Raw genomic sequence first — 21,123 nt, 5'->3', positions numbered from 1 at the left:
TAAAATGCCAAAACCCTGGCCAGACCTACTGTCATACTGATAACCCTATCAAATCTTATGAAAAAATATTAAATTTCAACAATCCTATCCTTTGACCATGCTATCACACCATTTCTCAGAACCCACCCTAAGACAGAATAGCACATTTTGTATGCACAGAATGACATACACAGATGACAATCATGTGATGTTATTTCTCAAATTTGGGGAAATATTTAAGGTAGAGAAATAAGAACATCTCTTCACACAGCTTAGTCCACTACACCTAACACACATTCTAAAACTAACATGGAACTGTGCCAACCCCATCTATACCAGCCTCGTGTTCACTTAAACTGCAGAAGAAAGGGCCCCTGCACACCATGGGCATTCTCTGCTCTCTCACGAGGCAAAAATGTTCTTTCTGCTAATCATAGCCACCAGCAATACAGTGCCAAAAGTGTGCCCCTTGAGATCCCTTCACCATTAACTTTTACCCTTTAACCAGCCTATGCCAGGGGCATCACCATCGCCAGCATGAATCCCGGAGAGTCACAGAGAACAGCTCACCTTCCTCAGGCACAACAGGATTGATTTTCCAATTGCCCAGTTTATCAACTGAAGATATATCTACAAGAATATCATCTGAATATTTGCATGATTACCTCATAGCCTGTGTGTGTGATCTGATATAAAACATAAAAGTAAAAGGGACTGGATTTCAAAGTCTGACTGACACTTTGAAACATCAGTGCCAGAGTTCTGCTCCAGGTTTGTTTTCTAATACATAAAATAAGAAAAGGTGAGACTCTCTAGAGTTTCTTAAATTTTAAACATTCTGTGTTTCTAAAGGTGAAAGCTTTTCTAGCTAGATTGCTATAACTTATGAAACACTGGGAACAATATAGTTGCCTTTCTTTATGTTAAATAATTATGTGCTATTTTAAAAATTTACAGGAAACTGACATTTATTTTCAGTTACAGTAAACATTACTAATGATGAAGTAACTAATATGATTTAAAGAGAGAAGGAGCTGCATAAGTATGGCCAAGTGGACTTGTCTTACATGAACTATATCTACTAATTTTTTTAACAGCAAGCATGAGCTTCAACTGATGCCAGTTAAGGCTCAGCAAAAATCAATTATTAAATTGGTCTGCTTATATCCTATTACAGTCTTATTATGAATGCTTGATTTTATTTTATATAATTGACAAGAGCTGACAGGTCTAATGACAATAAAATTGAGATCTACCAGTATATGTGTCACATAGGAGAGCCACACCAGGTGGTGACAAAGGAACTGCTGGGACTTTGTGAGAAGCAGTACAAGTCTGTCATATTCTGTACAAGTCACCCTGTAATATCAGCAGACTACCTGCAACAGTTCATGAATCCAATAGCTCTGAAAGAAATGGGCTACAGTATGTGCCCAACAAAAGAAAAATAGACATTGACTTTGCATATATAATAGCAGATCGTTTGCCATCAAACTTAATTTCTAAATCATTTATATGACTTAATGACTCTGCATGAAATTTTTAAGCTGGTGGCAAGATGAATAGCACCACCGAGAGAACATGGATGAGTACAGTGTCATTTACCTGCCCCTCACCCCACAACAAGTGACAGCTGAGCTATTGTAATATGTCCCCAGCACTTAAACTATAATGTCATCACTTAGGAGACAAGTGAAAAAGATATTGGCATTTATAAGAGATTGATGAAAATTAGTTCTCAAGCATTAATTTCTCTTAATACCACTAAAAGAACTGTGTGCATTCAGAAGATATTTGATCTGAATTAAGAAACGGATGAAGCAATTGATTAATTGGAATTTAAGCCATCAGTCACCAGATCCATCAACAGCTTCATTTACATTCTAAACAATCAGCTGACGGCCCAATAGAATACCCTGTATTAATACACAGTCAATATGATGCCACGAAGAGACTTGCAGAGCTGTATTGACAAACGCCCCGTGGCTATTGTCCAGGCTTGAACAGCTGCATAGATTTAGGTCTTTCATGTTGGCTTGGGCTTAAAGATTTCTATTATAACAGACAATGTATTATCAGGTTTTTCTGAACAAAAACTGAAAAGTAATAAAATAATATTAGCAGTGATAGCAGACACACACAAAATTCTAAATATGTGTACTTTTGAAAATTAGGCAATTAAGACACTCAAAACAATTACTTAGAGTCATATAAACAGAATTCCCAAAGCTAAAAATCCTTGACTGAAAGCAATTTTTGTACAAATTCTATACAGCAGGGAAGCTTTTGGTCCATTCTACAAAGTAAAGAAAACTAGCATAAAACAGATATCAGATATTTGAAAGTTTGCATATGAGTAATTAGTAATTATTTTTGTAATTTGAGATAAAGAAAGAATAAAACTGAGGAATATAACAGAATCATAGGCTAAAACAAGTAAGGTCCTAAACTCAGTTCCATTAATAACCTTCCAAAAATATATAAAACAATAAAAAATTAGAATACATGTATATTCTGTACGTTTTTTGTGGGGAACAAGGAAATAATTTTTGAGATACTCAAAGAGATCCTTGACCTCCAAAATATTAAGTATCCTTACACTACACAATAACTGTCCCTATACCATGAAATATAACGCAAAATTAAAGAAAAATAAAAGAAGAACTCTTTGAGACATCATCAATTTGGACAGAATGCTATTAATCTGGAATTAACACAGCGGAGTATCTCCCTTGCCCAATGTGCTATTTCTATTTCTGTCTTGCTGTCTTACTAATGCATAACAATGATACAATTTTAAAAGATTATTAAGACGCCTAAGAAGAATTTTCAAAACTGCTATTAGTCATATAATCTTCTGAAAAATGGACATTTCTATTTTCCAGTTATAAAATGTTGAATTTTCTTCATTTTTTATCTCCTAACACAATCTATATAATGCACTTCTTTTAAGTTGATCATCGAAAACCATTTCCATATTTAGGATAATATTCTTAATCTTACATATATTTCCAATACAGTCATTAAAAGAACAATTAATAAAAAAGCATCTTCCAAATGGAAACATTTTTGTTATTCATTATAATGAATATATTTAGAAACAAAGACAAATCATAAATAAGTAGGTGATGTCAGCAGGGATGGCAGTGTAAAAAAATCTCTGAAAATCCATTTCTCCAAAACTATATGAGAACATTAGCAAAAACTGTTAAAAGTAACTTATTCAGAACTCCAGAATATAATAAAAAATTTGCAACAATCTCAGGTGCATTTATTCAAGAAACACAGCTAAATCTAGCTAAGAGTGAGCTGTGTTTTGACTTGCCCTGTTTCCAACATTCTGCCCCATCTCCATAGCTCCACAGTACTGAGAAAACCAATAATCTAGCAGCCACTGAGTGGCCCAAACCCGACTCAGGGGTCCCCAAACCCCATGACCAGAGAACTGTGACCACCTGACAAGATTTGACCTGATGCAGAGGTCATTCACCGAAAACAGTGTTATCCCTGGGATGTTTGTAAAAAACAATTGCTTTAATGTCATTGCTGCCACAGGTGGTCATAAAGCTGGGGTAACAAGCTGAACAAAAATCTTTTTTAAAAAGTTAGAAAATCAGATGACAGAAAGGGGCTTTGAAAAGCTCTAACACATTCCTGGGAGCCTAGAAGGCCATCTGCCCAGGCAGGGCTGCCTGCATGCCCCAGAAAGCCTAAGAGGCCATCATCTCTCATGGCTGAGCTGGAGGCTCTATAAAAAACCAGAAGTGAAGGGAAAGGCAAAGCTGTGACCTGCCTGCTACAGCACTGCAAGTGTTAAGAGAACACTAGCTATTTTACAAGATAAACCTTGAACATGGGAACTTCAAGAATATTTCTCTCGCACAGAGTCCATTACCAGATGTGGACTCTGGTAAGCAGAGTGGACTCTGTTCCACAGTCATTCAGGAACCTAAGCTAAGGAATGCTCTGCCGTTTCAACAGGCAGCTTTTAAGGTTATCCTAGTCATGCACCATTGTGGGCCCAGTCGTGCAGGGAGAAGAGCAGGTGGCTACAAGAGGTAAAGGCCAAGGCCAACCCTCAGGACGTGACCCCACCTACCTGGACAGGAAAAGGAGTCCAACTGTATTTCCAAGAGGAAAGGAAAATGGACTGGAAATGTAGCTTTCCAGTCTTTACCCCTTTGGGAAAACAAAACCTCCCATTAAGTCTCACACAATAAAGTAAATGTGCCAAGTATACCGAGTTCGCTTGATTATTAGGTGTAGCTGAGCTATTAAAGGCAGCCTCACCTTGCAATATGAGTAACATAGCTACAGTTGATAAAAGGAGAAAATGTTTTTCCTCTTTCTCATGACTTAAAATGCCATTTTAAGAAAACGCTGTTTATAAATGGAAAAAATTAAATCAGCAACTCTAAAATGTAACTATGTCCTTTCTAGAGTTTTCGTGCTGCATAGAATAATACATATGTTGAGCTTACAAAAAAATAATAATATGCTGAGCTTCCTATAAAAATATTATTCATTTATTCAACAAAGTGAGAGATGTAAGGCAGAAAGAACTTTGGATGTTAGTTGATAAACCTCCCATGACTTTACAGATGATGAAAATGTATTTCTCTCGTGGCTAGGTCATACAATTAGGAACTGACCAAAGCAGACTACATTTTAGGTTTCCTGATTCCCAAAAACAGTTTTCTTGACCATTTGAGGCTTCCATATCATTACCTCTCAGTACCCCTTTTCCATCCTAACTTGAAAGCTAGGTCATGCAAATATCTTTTTTTTTTTTTCTGGGAAGCCTACTTCAACTCATCTAGGCAAATGGTCTGGTGTCAACCCCATCCCCCCACATGTCTTTTCACTCTTACAGTATCAACACAAAACAGAGAATTACTACTGTCAATGTGTATACTGCCAAAAATACAGAGATCATGAGTCCTAAGGGGAGCAATTTGGCTTTGCTCTCTTTTATATCCTAAGCACCACATAGTGCCTGAAATATAGTAAGTGGTAAGTAAATGTTTGCTGAATTAATAAAATTGCAAATGCAGAATAGCAATAAAATTTCCAATAACATCATCTAATTATTTAGATACCAATATAGACATGAATGACAGCACTCATTTGATAGATCGATTGTGAAAGGATTATATTTTTTAAACAAACATATTATACAGTAAAATCATTGTTTTAAATATCAAAAGTTAAATGTAATTTAGAAATGAATTAATTAAATTATTTATTATTCAAAGAAAAATTGGTATATTTTTCCTTTTAAAATGAAAATTAAACTGCCAAAATACCAAATCATCAACAATGTAAATAAAAATACCTGCTTTTTCTGAAGTCCTAAGAAATACCATGTCCGATGGAATTCTTTGATTCTGTAGAGAGTAATATAAAATGTTAATTACCTATATGCAGTTTATAAATTAACACAACTCCATTCCAAAATAGAAATAGTAAAGTAATGAAAAAGATTAAATTAAAATTTATGTTGAAGCAATTCACATTTATAATTTGTATTTAAAAAGTGAATATTTTGATTCATATTTTAGTTGGACTTCTAAGATTTTCCCCCATTAATGTACCATGTAAATGGTATTAGTGATGGCTTGAAAACTGCTCCATTTCTGAGAAATGTTAAATATTGCCATGTCTGTGGTCTCTGTTGTACCTTAACTCATAATACAGAAGTTATTACCTTATAAAAAAAATTATATCTTCCCTATTAGAGTAAATGACCCAAGAAAGTGGGGACAACATTCTTACAATGCCTCATACAAAACAGAGCATATCATAAATAAAATACTAAATAAATTTTAAATGAATGAATAAATGTAAAACTGAATAACCAAAAATAAATTCCACAAATTTGAAGAGGTGTTCTTTTATAAAGCAGAAAAGGAAAAATAACTCAAATGTACTGTATGGCACATAAGAACTTTTATAAGTTACTAGTCATACATTTATTTAATCATTATTACTAATAACTCGATCAAGCTAAAGAAAAAATAATTTTAATAATACTTCTCATAATTTCATGAATTATTTATATTTTTTGAGACCTCATAAAGATTTTCCTACATATGATATAAGAAATGGATTATTTGTCAGTCAGCAGGCAACAAAAACAAATATAAGTTGAAAAATATGTTGTAGGATAGAGCTACTTCTTTCTAACATGAAGAAAGAAGGGCAATTATTAAGATCTAAAGAGCTCCTAGGACCTAGGACAAGGAAGAAATCACAATGGAAATTAGAAAATATTTTTAATTGAAGAGTAATAAAATCTCAACACATCAAAACATGTGGAACACAGCCAAAGTCAGGAAAGTGTGAAGAGGAAAATGTATACAAGTAAATGCACACAATCAAACAGGGAGGTTAAAAACACAGGGTCAAAGAGTAAAAAATCCATTTGAAAGCAGAAAAAAAAACCAGCCAATGAGCCACAGAGAAAGTACAAGGATGTAAACAAATATAAGAATAAAAATGAATGACACAGAAAACAAATATATGTATATATACCTACATATATATATTCATATATGATAGATCCTCCCTTCCCCCAACTGGTGGGCGAGTATGACTTAACCTGCAGCCCAGAAATACCTGAGTGACTAACCACGTACCTTATATGGACTATACATTGAATCACCAATCAACACCTGCCAAATACCCTAAGCCCTTGTCCCTAAGTACCAGAGTGCCTAACTATGTACCTTATATGGACCTTACGTTAAGCCACCAATCAGCGCGCGCCGAGTACACTAAGCCCCCATTCCTTCCCATTCCTCCCCTCAAAAGGTGTGCTCAGCTCTGCATGGGTTGCTATTCTCCCATTGCAAGACAGCCTGGCAGGTCTTTCCCCTAATAAAGCCTGTAATCCTGGTTTCTGGCTCCTGATTGGTCTTCCAATATATGTCAGTAATAAACAGCAAGAAAATAAGTATTTTTCAAATATTCCCATTTCAGTAATAAAAAAAAACTAATAAAAATAAACTAATAAAAGATTGGCGAGTTCTATAAAAACCTATTAAGTATTACTGAAATTAAATAAAACCTAAAAAATACAATGTATCAGGTTACAAAACTAGAATGTATAGTATTGCAAAGATGTCAAGTGTTCATAAATTGACCTATATATTCAACACAAACCCAACCAACAACATCTTGCCATGGTTTTAGGTGGGAATTAACAAGGTATTGCTAATATTTACAGGAAATGCAAAAGAACAACCACGACAAATGTAAGAAACACAGAGAGTTGAGTTTACAACACAGCAAAACGAAAATATTAAAGTAGAATCATGAGGGCAAGGTAGCATTTAACAGAGAGAGATAATTACACCAATGTAAAGTGCAGGCTCCAGAAGGAATCCCAAACATGGAAAGACATCAGATTTAGGAGGAAGATAAAACTGCAGACCTATTAGGACATGATGGTCTTTTCAAGAAATAGTGCTGAAAAAATTAGATACCCATGGGGAGTGGGGAGAATACCTGATCTCTACTTCAATTAAAACACAAATCAATTCCAGATGAATTATATTTCTCAATGTCAAAGTCCTCCTAGACCAGCGGTTCTCAGCCTGTGGGTCGCGACCCCTTTGGAGGTCGAACGACCCTTTGACAGGGGTCGCCTAAGACCATCGGAAAACACATATATAATTACATATTATTTTTGTGATTAATCACTATGCTTTAATTATGTTCAATTTGTAACAATGAAAATACATCCTGCATATCAGATATTTACATTACGATTCATAACAGTAGCAAAATTACAGTTCTGAAGTAGCAACGAAAATAATTTTATGGTTGGGGGTCACCACAACATGAGGAACTGTAATAAAGGGTCATGGCATTAGGAAGGTTGAGAACCACTGTCCTAAACAATAATATAGAAGGATATTTTCACAATGCTTTGGAAGGGAAGAAGACTCCTTCCCCCTCACCATTTTTTTTTTTTTTTTTACAAAACCACACATCTATAAATGCAAAGATTAATGAAGTAGACTTCATTAAAATTAAGAATTTTTTTTTTCAACAAAGCACACCAGAAAGGAAAGGATATTTGCAACATAAAGGACTCACATTCAGAATACATAAAGACCACAAAGGGATGAGAAAAGAAGGGCTAACTCAGAAGGAAAATGGCTGATTGGTTGATCTCTTTCTCCCTAACCAAGAAACTCATATGCATATATGCATAACCAAAGGACACGACAGTGGGTGGTAAAGGCTGGAGATATATGTAATACTTTCAACAATAAAGATTTATAAAAAATATATATATATATGGCAAAAGATGTTAACAGGCTCTTTCCAAATAAGAAAGACATCCAAAATCATACAAGAAAGTGTCTAACTTTATTAGTCTTCAAAGAAATGCACATTAAAACCACAACTGCTAGATACATATTGGAAATGCTAAATTAAAAAGACTGATGATGCCAAGTGTTGGCAAACATGTAGAGCAATGTGAAGTCTTACACATTGCTGATACCAGTATAATTTGAAATGTCACTTTGCAAACCATTTGCAGTACCTACTAAAGTGGAACACACACATACCCCCACATCCAACAATTCCACTCAGGCACAAATGCAGCAGCACAGGTGAGCCCAGGCATGGCACCACAGAAACAAAAGTCCCGATAGGCAAAACTTAAAAGCAACTGAAATAGCCATCAACAGCAGAATGGTCAAAAGGCACACTATGTAACAACAAAGCAAATGAATTACAGCTACACACAGCAAAATGGAAGAATCTCATAATTGTACTGGGCCCCCCCAAAAAAAGCACCCACCCAATCACACCCCAATACCCTTGAATTTTTTAGGCACCCTTGTCAAAAATCAATTAACCATAAACTTACAGCTTTATTTCTGGACTCTCAACTCTGAATTTATGCCAGACCCTCACTGTCTTGATTACCATAACTTTGTATAAGGTTTTGAAATGGAAAAGTGTGGTTACTCCAATTTTGTTCAATTTTTAAAAATTATACTGGCTATTCTGGGAACTTTACATTTCCATATAAATTTAAAAATCAGCTTGTCTATTTCTGCAAAGAAGTCAGCTGGAAAGTTGAAAGGGATAGCCCTGAACCTGTAAGTCAACTTAAGGAGTGTTGCCATTTTACAATATTAATACTTCTAATCCACAAACATGGGATGTCTTTCCATGTACTGAGATCTATTAATATGCTTCCACAATTTTTTATAGCTTTCAAATATGTTTTGTACTTCTTTTGTTTATTCTTGAAAAATAATTTTATTTATAAGTATTTTATTCTTTTTGATGCTACTGTAAATGAAATTCTTTATTTAACTGCATTTCCAAACCATTACTTTTTATTCCCTTATCATGTTTCATTTTCTATGAGGCACTCATAAATAAACTTGATAACTCCAAATGCTTATTAGATACTTTTTATCTTTCCCACCCCTCAAGACTATGAACATCATGACAACAGGACCTCTGCCTCCTTAACGTGATGCAGGGTGATCCGATGGACAACAGTTTCTCAGATTATCACCAGTCGGGATGTCAGGACTGTTTCAGATTTTTGGCTATTATGAATAATGATAAACATTCATGCATAGGCTTTTGTGCCAACTTAAATTAACATCCATGCATAGGCTTTTGTGCCAACTTAAATTAACATTTCTCTGTGATAAAGGTTCAACAGTTCAATTGCTGGGTCACATAATATTTGCACATTTAGCTTTTTAAGAGACTAATGATTTTCCAGAATAACTATAACATCTGATATTCCCATAAGAAATATACAAGTAATCCACTTTTCACATCATTGTAGTATTTGGTGCTGGCACCATTTTTCATTGTAGCCATTCTGCTACATGTATAGTGATAGTTCATTGCTTTAATTTGCAGTCCTAGGTGATCAATGATACAGAATATTTTCTCATGTACTTATTTTCTACCTGTATATCTTCTTTGGTGAATTTCTCTTTATATTTTTGTCCTTTTTTTAATTTGATTTTTTTTTTTTACCTGTTGGCTTTCAACAGCTTTTATATAGTCTAGGAACAAATCCTTGTCAGAAGTGGTTTACAAATATTTTCTCCTAAGTTCGTAGGTTGTTTTTTCATCATATTGACATGTGTTTTTCACTAAGCACAGTTTTTAATTTTAATGAGATGCAATTTATCAATGTTTTATCTTTGCTGCATTATGCTTTTGATGTCCAGTCTAAGAGCTACTTTACTGCCCTGGATTCTGAATATCTTTCCTATGTTTTTCTAAATTTTTACAGTTCTAGTTTACGTTAAAATCCATGATCCAGTCTGATTTAATATTGGTATGAAGTGTGACATTTAGAGTAAGGTTCTTTTTTACCCACAGATGCCCAAACAGTTCTAGCCTCATTCTCCGGGAGGCTGGCTTTTCTTCACTTTCTCTGCTTTGCACTCTGTCAAACACCCTTGAGCATATCTGGGTGAGTCTATTTCTGGGTTCTAATGTTTCGTTGATCTCGGTTCTCTCCTTCTTGCACACCATGCTATTAATGTGTCTAGGCAGGATGCCTTAACCTTGGGAAGAGTGATTCTTCTCCCTTTACTCTCCTGGCCAAGACTATTTTAGCCACTTTAGGGCCTGGGCTTTGCCAAATTAGTTTCAGAATAAGCTTATTTTGTTTAAAAAACAAATAAACAAAACCTTACTAAGATTTTGATAAGAAGTGTATTAAACTTACAGATCAATTTTGGGGAAACTGGGGAATGTTCCAGTCCAAGACTATAATGTATCTCTTTACTCAGACCTTTGATCACTTTCCTGAACACACGTTATCTATCTCTGGCATAGCTAAGATTGTGTTTTCACAGCAGTGACTAAGAGCACTGAACTTTTAGTTTCAGTTTCCACATGTTCATTGTCAGTATATAAAAATGGCACTGGCATTGGAATGTGTATCTTATAATTTGCCACCTTGCTGAACTCTTTAGCTCTGAGAGATTTTTTATAGATCGCATGGGATTTTCTACATACACAATCATGTCATTGGTAAATAGGGGCATTTTTACTTCTTCCTTTCCAATTTGAATTCCTTCTGTTTCCTTTACTTGCCTTATTCGGTGGCTAGAAATGCGAGCTGAGTAAGTGTGGTAGAGCAAACACCTGCCCTGTGTCCAGTCTCAGAAGAAAGGCATCCAACATTCACTGAGGGTGATGCGAGCTATAGGCTTTTACAGATGATTTTTACAAGAATAAAGTGATCCCCTCCATTCCTATCATGGATGGTACTGAAAAGAGAGGATTCACAGATTCTAGCCCAGTTTTCAACCCTACAACACAAGGCAGTCTTAAAATCGAAAGGAAAACTGAAGGCGATGGGACCAGGTCTCACAGCCAGGAGTCCATGCAGCCAGCACCCTCAAGCCCTCTATCATCTGCTTCCTGGCAGCAGGCTATGAGCTGCCCTGTAGAGAGGCCCATCTGGCCAGAAATGGGAAAGGCCTCGAACCAAAGTCCCTGGAACTGAGGTCCTAAGTCCAACACAGCACCAAGTTCTGCCAACAGGCCCAATAGGACCTGAGGTGACAGCCACCTGATGGATCCTTGACCACAGCCTTGAGAGAGACCAGAACCAAGAGACCTAGCTAAGCTGCACCCAGATTTCTGACCACAAAAATGTGAGGCAATGTTCATGTTTTAAAGAACTGCATCAAAATTTATATGACTACCATCTGTCTTCTAGAAATGTGCAAAGATATAATGTACAAGAATGTTCACTGTAGCACTTTACAATAGAAACCACCTGAAAATCTAAAAATGGATAAAAAATTAGTGACTTATAGTATCCATATAAATGAATACTATGTAAATGAGTTGCAAATCAGTCTGTTTAATTTCATCTAGTTTTGTCATATCAAACACACCCCAATCATTCTTGGTACAGATTAATGTAGCAGTGTCTTGAGGAAGATGACTTTCTTATACTAAGTATCTTGCACAGATGGCTCGGGCTGCTATGCTCCTATGTGGCCTGCACACCAACTGGCACTAAGAGCTCACACTACTCTGTAAGAGGTTTTTTAAAAACTTATTTAATATATTTTTAAAAGTTGTTCTTGAACCTTGACAAAAAAATATAAAAAAAAAAGACTATCCGTTGAGTCACTGTTCCTCAGGAAAGACTGTGCATGAGAACAGCTACCGCCAGGCGGTCAGCTCACTCGGTTATACCCCAGGCCACCAGCAGCCCAGTGATTTCCACCTCTGACCAATGTGGGGTTTTTTTTAATGGCCTCTTCCTATATGGTCCTAAACTTTTTCTTTGTAATCCTCTTTAGCTTCCATTTACCTTCCCTTCTTTAAGTTTTATTAACCATAAAAATTCTTATTAGCCATAAGAATTAATACCCAATAATTATGTGTAATATATCTATCTGTAATAGAAAGTTCTAGAAGCTGAAATTCGTTGGTCACATGAAATAATACTGATAATGCAGCATTAAGCAGTTAACATGTCTTATTTTAGACAAAATATGACGTCATCTATGCACACTAAAATGTACTTTAACAAAACTGACTATACAAAAAAATCTAGATGTTTCTTCACATACAGTAAATCTTACACAATGATGTTAAGACTGAAAATAAATGTCTCAACTTCCTTTATATTCAAAAGTTACTTGTAATCAAGCTAAATGTTAATAAGTGGCATAGACATGTCTGAAATATATTGAAAATGCATCAACCTTTTCCACTATGATGAGGTCTCCAACTTGTATGTCTGAACTCTGAACTTGCACTTTACCTTGAAAAGAAGAAGAAGTATAATCAACTCAAGGAAACAACAGCACACCAGAGTTAAACTTTCAATTAATAAATAATACTTTAGAAATAACTTTTTGGGGAAAAACTTTATATATGTATCTCTACTTATACTTTCAAAATAAATAGTTCAGATAACACAGTCACTAAAAATTAACTTCACTTAGTTAACTCCCAAATACAATTTAACCACCCCCAATAAAAACCGTGTGGGAATGTGAAAGAGGATTCCATGTGGAAGGTTCTTCCCCAATCTACCATTATTTCAGGTGTGAGTCAAGATAGGATGATCAGAAATATCACTAAATAAAATAATGTGGTGACAGAAACTGAGTCAGATGGAGATGTACAGTCCTTACACTACCCTGGGAATGGCATTGACTAGCACATGACTAACAGAAAAGAAGGAACAGAGAAGATCAGAGAGAATATCACCCTCCACCAGAAGCTTTTACAGACACAGGTCAGGACCACAGCTTTATTATAAAAAGTGGTTCTTCTCCATGCTATACTGTGCAAATTCTTAAAATATCTACATGATAGCTAGTGTGTGCTAATCATGTGTAACAGTAAATATATAACATCTACATCACAATGTTCATATCACATAGAGTAGATAAAACATTATAGAGGCAATTTAAAACACCAAGTTCTTTCACTTCCTGTGTCTCTGGGCCCAGCCTCCATCCCTTCCTCCATCTCTGTTTCTCACTCCCCTCCCTAGCTTGGCAGTCTCCTTCACCCTGTCTGTCTCCCTTTTAGGACCAGAAACAACTTTTACTGTTTTAATATGGGGAAAGGTCCTTTTCTTTTACATTGTTTATTCTGAAAGCTAATAGAACAGAGGAAAGTTCATATTGCATTATCAAAACCTAATATTACTGACCATCCCCCTGACTTTTAGACCACATCCAACTTATTATAAAACCTTATTTCCTAAATACCTCTTCAAGCAGCTGAGTTTCAATAACGCTAAACTAGTTCCTAACAATTTGTCTGGAGGACATCAATAAGCTTTGTAAATGTTGCTATGTTTTTCATGTTCTTCAATTATATAACAGACACATAAGGCTGGAGCTATTTTTCGGGGGTGGAGCTTATTTGTGTTCATACCATAAAATAGCAATGTTCTTTAGAATTACATGGGCAACAATCTTAAGATGTCTCTACAAGTGAAAAGTATATGTCTACTATTAGCCAAAAAGTAGCCAGAAAAGAATGTCTATTTCAATTATTTTTCCCTTGGTCACTTCAAGCTGTATGTACACCCACTGTTCTATTTTTATAGCTAAGCCCCAGGCAGTGAATATCCCTCATTGACCTCAGCAGAGCCCTGAACCAGGACCTATATTTCACTTTTCTCTTCACTCCTACTATGCACCTTCTTCTCCTTCCTTCTGTTTTTCACACTCTCTGTAACAGACACAAAGAGAAGAGAGATGAATAGCTGCAAGCATAATATGCAATAAATGCAGGAAATAATTTTTAAATATTTTAAAATATAGAAAACATATCCTTTTTTGACTTCTTAATCAAGATTTTACATTCCTGAGAAAGTTATTATTCCTTCACATGATAATATAAACTATTTAAAAGAGATCTATACTCTGAAAAAAATACAAAACATTGCTGAGAAATATTTAAAAGACCTAAATAAAGGGAGAAATATATCTCATTCATGGGTCAGGAGACTTAATATTATTAAGACATCAACTCTCCCCCAATTTATCTATAGATTCAATGTAATACCAATTGAAATCCCAGCAGGCTTTTTCATGAAAATGGATTCCAAGTCACATGAAAATCCAAAGAACCTAGACTAGCCAAAACAACTGTGGAATTAGAAAACAATGTTGGAGGGCAAACAATCTCTGATTTCAAGAATTATTATAAAGCAATAATAATCAAAAGAGCATGGAATTAGCATAAAGATAGACAAATATATCAATGGAGTGAAAGGCAAAAAAACCCACACTTGAAGGACAACTTATTTTTGACAAAAGTGCATGGCAATGTAGTGGGAAAGAATTACTACTTCCCCAAATGGTGCTAGAAACAACGGGACATCCACATGCAAGAAAAGTACTCAGACCTGTACATTGCACCGACATAAAATTTACACAACATGGATATATATATATATATATATACTAGGGGCCCGGTGCACGAAATTCGTGCACTGGGTGTGTGTGTGTGGGGGGGGGGGGAGAGTGTCCCTCAGCCCAGCCTGCCCCCTCTCACAAACTGGGAGCCCTCAGGCATTGACCCCCATCACCGTCCGATCGCCTGCCTGGGCAGGGGACCCCCATCTCCCTCTGATCGCTTGCTCCACCCCCTGCCCAAGCCTGACGCCTCTGACCCAGGCTTCAGGCCTGGGCAAGGGGACCATCATATCCCCCCAATCCCCGGCTCCGCCCCCCACCCAGGCCTGATGCCTCAGCCAGAGGAGTTGACCCTCATCACCCTCCGATCACCAATCACCGGATCGGCCCCTTGACCAGACCTGAGGCCTCCGGCAGAGGTGTCAGGCCTGGGCAGGGGACCCCCAGCTCCCCGCGGTTGCAGGCTCCTCCCCTGCCCAGGCCTAACGCCTCTGGCCTAGGCGTCCGGCCCAGGCAGCGGGGACCTGCAGTGGCAGCGGGGGGCGCCGCGATTGTGGGCTTCGCTTTAGGCCCAGGCAAGGGACCCCTAGCTCCTGGGACTGCCAGCTTCGACCGTGCCCAGCTCCCATCGCTGGCTCCACCCCTACTTCCTGCTATCACTGGCCAGGGCAGCAAAGGCGCCTGATTCTCCGATCATGGCTGGGGGGCTTCTTCCTGCTTTCCCTTTCGCCTCCCTGCATTGTGCCTACATATGCAAATTAGCCGCCATCTTGTTGGCAGTTAACTGCCAATCTTAGTTGGCAGTTAATTTGCATATAGCCCTGATTAGCCAATGAAAAAGGTATCGCCGTACGCCAATTTCCATTTTTCTCTTTTATTAGTGTAGATATATATATATATATATGTATATATATATATATATATATATTAATTTATTTATTTATAATGTAAAGCCTAAAACTGAAAAAGAAAAAAAAAAATAAGAAGAAGCAACACAGGAGAAACAACAGAAAATCTTTGAGTTGGGTAAACAGTTATTAGGATACCACAAGCCTTTGTTTTAAAAAAAAGATATACTGGACTTAATCGACTAGAACTGTGGTTGGCAAACTGTGGCTCGCGAGCCACATGCAGCTCTTTGGCCCCTTGAGTGTGGCTCTTCCACAAAATACCACGTGTGGGCGCGCGTACAGTGCAATTGAAACTTCGTGGCCCATGCACAGAAGTCGGTTTTCGGGCTGGGCAAGTCTATTTTGAAGAAGTACTGGCTCTGTTGACTAATGAGTTTGCTGACCACTGGACTAGAATATCAAAGGGGCAAGAAAGTGCTAAGGTATAAGATCAGTGGACTGGTGTCTGAAAGAGCTGAGTCAGGTACAAAAAGAATAAGCTGTAAAGACAGGAAGGGCCCCCGCCTCCAGGTCAAGTGGCCTCAAGGCTATGGAGAAGCACAGCCACTGCAGAGGAAATAAGACTCTCAGAGGTGAGCCATTCTCAGTAAGGAGTTTGGGGATGAAAGCTGTGGATGAGGAAGGAACCTGAATCCTGAGGCGCAGTGAGAAGGGCAAGGGGCAGAGTGAGGATGCTCACAGTAAATACAATGCACAAGATGAACATCTGAGGCTCCACAAATTCAGTGACGAGTACACAGACCAAGTCACATGATGCTAGTCCTGGGACACACAGGCCCAGACTGCGCTCAGGCTGAGACCCACCCTGCTGAAGCTGGGCAGCTGCACAGGCTTCTGCTTAACGTCACTCAGGGCCAGGCCCTCTTCCCCAGGATGTGCTGGGGATAAAAGTGGGAATGAAATGGGCAAAGTCGTATCCTCATGGAGGAGAGAAAGAGAATGAGAGTGAGGGTGAGAGAGAAAGAGAGAAAGAGAGAGAGAGAGAGAGAGAGAGAGAGAGAGAGAGAGAGAGAAAGAAAGGTGGATGTGAAAGACATATTGATTGTCTTTCATGCACCCCAACAGGGGCCAGGGATCGAACCTGCAACCCAGGTCCATGCCCTTGACAAGGAATCAAACCTGAGACCCTTTAGCCCAAGGGTTGCTGCTCTAACCTCTGAACCACTGACAAGGACAATTAAAGAGGTTTTTAAAAACATTCTTTAACAATAACAAAAAAATTTAAATGCTCAAATTCAACAGAACCAATTCTTTCTCCTGTTCTATTGTAAACAAAGAATTAGCTTTAGGAAGAACACTGAAATCATAATATATTACAGTATGGTAAGAAACATTTAAAGATAAAACACTGTTATTCACTGGATCAGCTGTGCTAGCCAACCACTTCCCCTCTAGTCTCACTTGCTAAAACAGTCCACACAACCTGTGTAATGACCAGCAGAGTCCAGAAGCTACCTGCAGAGGCTACCCACACAGACTCTTTTACCTACCAATGTGCAGAACTAAAGCGATATGCAGAACTAAACACTGAAATAAGTACCAATAGCAATCCACTGCATTCACCAGATAAATATTTGGTAGAAAAGTATACAATTTGAAAAATTTAATAAGTACCTCAACATTAACTATTTTATCAACTAACAGATACAAATGAACATTAGATGGTATTAGACGATAAAGACACCCCTCAAAGTCTTGGTCAAGCCCACCACTATCTGCCTAAGGGAAGTTTGTAATCTCTGTTTTCTGCAGCTAGACAGGCCTCTTAAATATCTACCAAAGGTCAGGACCGTTAATATAAATGGCTCTAGGACTAAAATCAGAAGATATACAATGCAGCGGTCTCCCTCTCTCAGGGCCTACAAATGCACACTTCCACCAATGTCCTACGTGAGTCTGTGTGGTTACGCCAGCATCAAGAGGGATACGAGCCAGCCTTAGTTTGAAATTGTCCGTAGTCCCTGTTTCCTCTATGTTCAATAATCTATACGGTGATGGCTTCCTTCTCAATTACTCCTGAGTGTGGAGATTGGTATGAGCCCAGGTGGGAGAAGAGAAAATCAATAGATGGAGACAGCAGGACTGCGTCAGGCTCCTGCTAAGGGTTCCATGTCATTGGTCCAATACAGGAGCAGGAAGAAATTGTCTCAGTAATCTTATAGTTATAGTGCCTTAGGTTTCTCAGAGAAAATAAGAAAAAAAATGAAAGATAAAAATAACCAGTGAAGGAAGGAGGTAAGGAGGGAGGAGAGGTTTCCCAAGCTACTAAAATGTTCCATGAAGGAACATTTCTTAAAACTGGCATGGAGATCTGGATGAATCAGTAAAGCAGAACAGAAAACAGAGGAAAGGGCCTGAACAAATCTACGTATTTCTCAAAGGTCTGAGAAAAGAACTTAATAACTGCTTTTAAAACAACTAACTGACCATTTGGGAAAAAGAAAAGTTAGATCCCGTCCCAATGTAATACATACTTTAAATGTAAAATTGCAACACTGTTAGAAAATAAAAATATCTACACTATATTGGGGTTAAAAGAACTACCTAAGGTTAAAGTAAAAAAACAAAACACATAAACAATCAAAAAGGTTTGCATCCATAAAAATTATAAATTTATCTACATTTAAAAAAAGATTTTAAAATTTAGTCAAACAAGATAAATATATCTGCCATGTCATAAACTTCTCTTATAAATAAATTATAACAAGGCAAAAAAGTGGAAATAGGAAAAAAGATGAATAAACTTGTATAAAAGATTAAAAACGAACAATGAAATGCTCAAAGGTAAGTAGCAAGCAAAATGAGAACCTTTTTCACCAATCAAACTGGTGAGTTAAAGAGCGTTCTATTTTAAGTGGGCCAGGACACCAGGTGAGGAGTGCACGGGCCGGCTGACCACACATGGGCATGTCGGTGCACAGACTGTTGCAGTCTCACCGGCAACTCTCTGACAACATCTATCAGGATGAAAACTTTTCATAACTAACCTGGAAGTTCCTCATTTACTTAATATTGCACTTACTGAGTGCCTACATGTGCCAATTACTCTGCTCAGCCTTGAGGAAACAGCAGTTGTGCACATGGAGCTGAGAGACCATAGTATCATCAGAGCAACACCAGTCACAATACCAGATGCCACCAGGCGTACACACACACAGCCCTTACATGTGTGAAAAGAGGCTCTGTGTTAGCCAGCAAGTGAATTTAGTCATATTTCAGGTGTTCCAGACCCTCAACCCCAGACAATGTAATAAAAACCAATGTATGAGTATCATGAAGAAATTAATTCATAGATCCTCTCAGGATGACCTGGAAAAACGTACTGGCCATGAGACAGTGGGTATATACATCTACTCCTGCATACACGTACCTAGTCCTGAGTATACATATCCGGTCCTAAACAAATGAAACAGTAAATCTTAAGTGTGTGCTTGTGCCTGACATATATAGCAGGCAATAAATATCACTGTATAGTAAAAACACAATAATGTTTGCTAAATATTCTTGAAAAATACTGGAATGGATTCTTTTCAAATGCTGCTCAGACCACAGACAAGAAAGATGACTTAAGTCTACCTCACAAAAGGGAGGATATGAGATGAATATGTGAAAAGCTGAGCATGTACACCAAAGCACTGCTTTGACTACATAAAATAAAACATCCACAAATGACTTCCCAATATCCAGGGCTGTATTTCATCTGTGCTGTCACAAGAGTGGACGAACAAGAGACGACAGCACATCAATAACGTGCGAAGAGTCATCACTGCTTCTCTGCATACGGATCGCAGCAATCAACTCTGATTACTTCCAAGTGCATCAGCTGCTAAGCACTTTCTGATGGGGAAATTCAGCTGACACTTGAGTATACTATTAAAAAAAACTATCTTCAAATATGACTGTCACAAAAGGAAATCCTTCTTGCCAAGTAGAAAATATAGTATCTCATAAAATCAGTTACATTTATGATTTCCTCTGTGAAAGTGTGTATAATGCATAAACAATATATAAGAGGCACTAAAGAGAGATTTAAAAATCTCTTGATTTTTAAAGGGATAATTATAACTCACAAATGAAGTAAATTTTACTAAAAGATCACAAAATTTCACAGAGACATTTTATAAATGTTTTAACTATAAAAGAACAGAATAAGAGTTTTACAAGTAGCAACAACACAGTACTGATAGGGATCCAAGCCACGCAACCACAGAGGAAGAGAGAACAGTCCCTTTTTGTACTCCCTGTGAACAAGGCTTCTTTTGGAAGGAGACTGAAACACAAGAAACATGTAAATATGGACATGTCCTCCCACATTCTCTCTCACACACAATTTACATAAGGTTCAAAGACAGCAGACTTTCTTTTCTATTAAAAGAAAGACTTAAGATATACTGGGAAACAACCATCACAAAAAAACCATAGAACAGAGTAATTCCATTTCTGATAAATTCCATTCCTAAATATAATATTTCATATTAGCTTCAGGTATAACACTGGAAAATATACAGGTAGTGCTTGATATGACTGAACCCTGCTGAGATTTGGTGGCTGATTAAAATAAATACAAATACACAAAGACCTCCAAGTTTGTCCTGTCTACTAAAATACTGCATGAGCTCTTTAAGAAGCACAGTTCAGGACTTATTCGTGTTTGAATCCCATGAGGTTATCACAGTGCCTAAGACATAGTGAGTACTTAGTAAACATTTGTAGAATTGAATTGTGAACTAGCCAACTGGATAATTACCAAGGCATTCAATTTATACACCTCTCCCTGTAAGTAGGAAAAAATATTGCAATGATTCCAAGAATGTGAAAATAGAATGGCCACACAATTTATACTCCTCTTCATTAGGAACTTTGCAAAAACTGCCAACACCCAGGAGCACCTGTTTCATGCTCTCCTCCCTGCCTCTGCCTCTGCCTCTGCCTCTGCCTCTGACGCTATTAGGAGACAGTGAATAATAAACTCAGTCATAAACAAGGAGAAGGAAGGAAAAGAGCAGTGGCAGACATGGAAAATTCCCACACAAGAAAAGCAGCTTCTCGGGCAATAAGACAAAGGGGTAACTAAAGTATTCCAGTATTCACTGAGATCATCTATCAGTCAAAGTAGTCTCTGCTTCCAAACAAAGCACCTTTAAGACAGTAATAGACTTGAAATAGAAGTGGCTTTCCTTTAAAAAAACAAAAAGCAAACTATAGGATGTTTTCCCAGTGTAGTTCTACAAGAGTGTGTTTAAGAACTCCTAATACAAAAAGTTCAAATGTTGTAAATATGATACAACAAACCAGTCAATCACACACTCATCAATGCC

At 37.3% G+C, this 21,123-nt stretch overlaps 1 protein-coding gene across 1 annotated transcript in view; it reads right to left on the bottom strand.

Moving 5' to 3' along the window:
- The window catches only part of ATP9B (ATPase phospholipid transporting 9B (putative)), a 146,534-nt gene that overhangs the window by 94,403 nt on the left and 31,008 nt on the right, over window positions 1–21,123 (bottom strand). Inside the window, exons 6-7 of the mRNA XM_081097101.1 lie at window positions 12,717–12,775; window positions 5,315–5,366 (exon numbers count right to left, since the gene is read on the bottom strand). Coding sequence (XP_080953227.1) covers window positions 5,315–5,366; window positions 12,717–12,775 — 111 coding nt within the window. The remainder of the gene's footprint in view (window positions 1–5,314; window positions 5,367–12,716; window positions 12,776–21,123) is intronic.

The sequence above is a fragment of the Myotis nattereri genome (assembly GCF_964212035.1).
Source record: "Myotis nattereri genome assembly, chromosome: 8".
NCBI lineage: Eukaryota > Metazoa > Chordata > Mammalia > Chiroptera > Vespertilionidae > Myotis > Myotis nattereri.
Note: the sequence above shows the minus strand (reverse complement) of the source record. Positions and strands in the feature narration are given on the sequence as shown.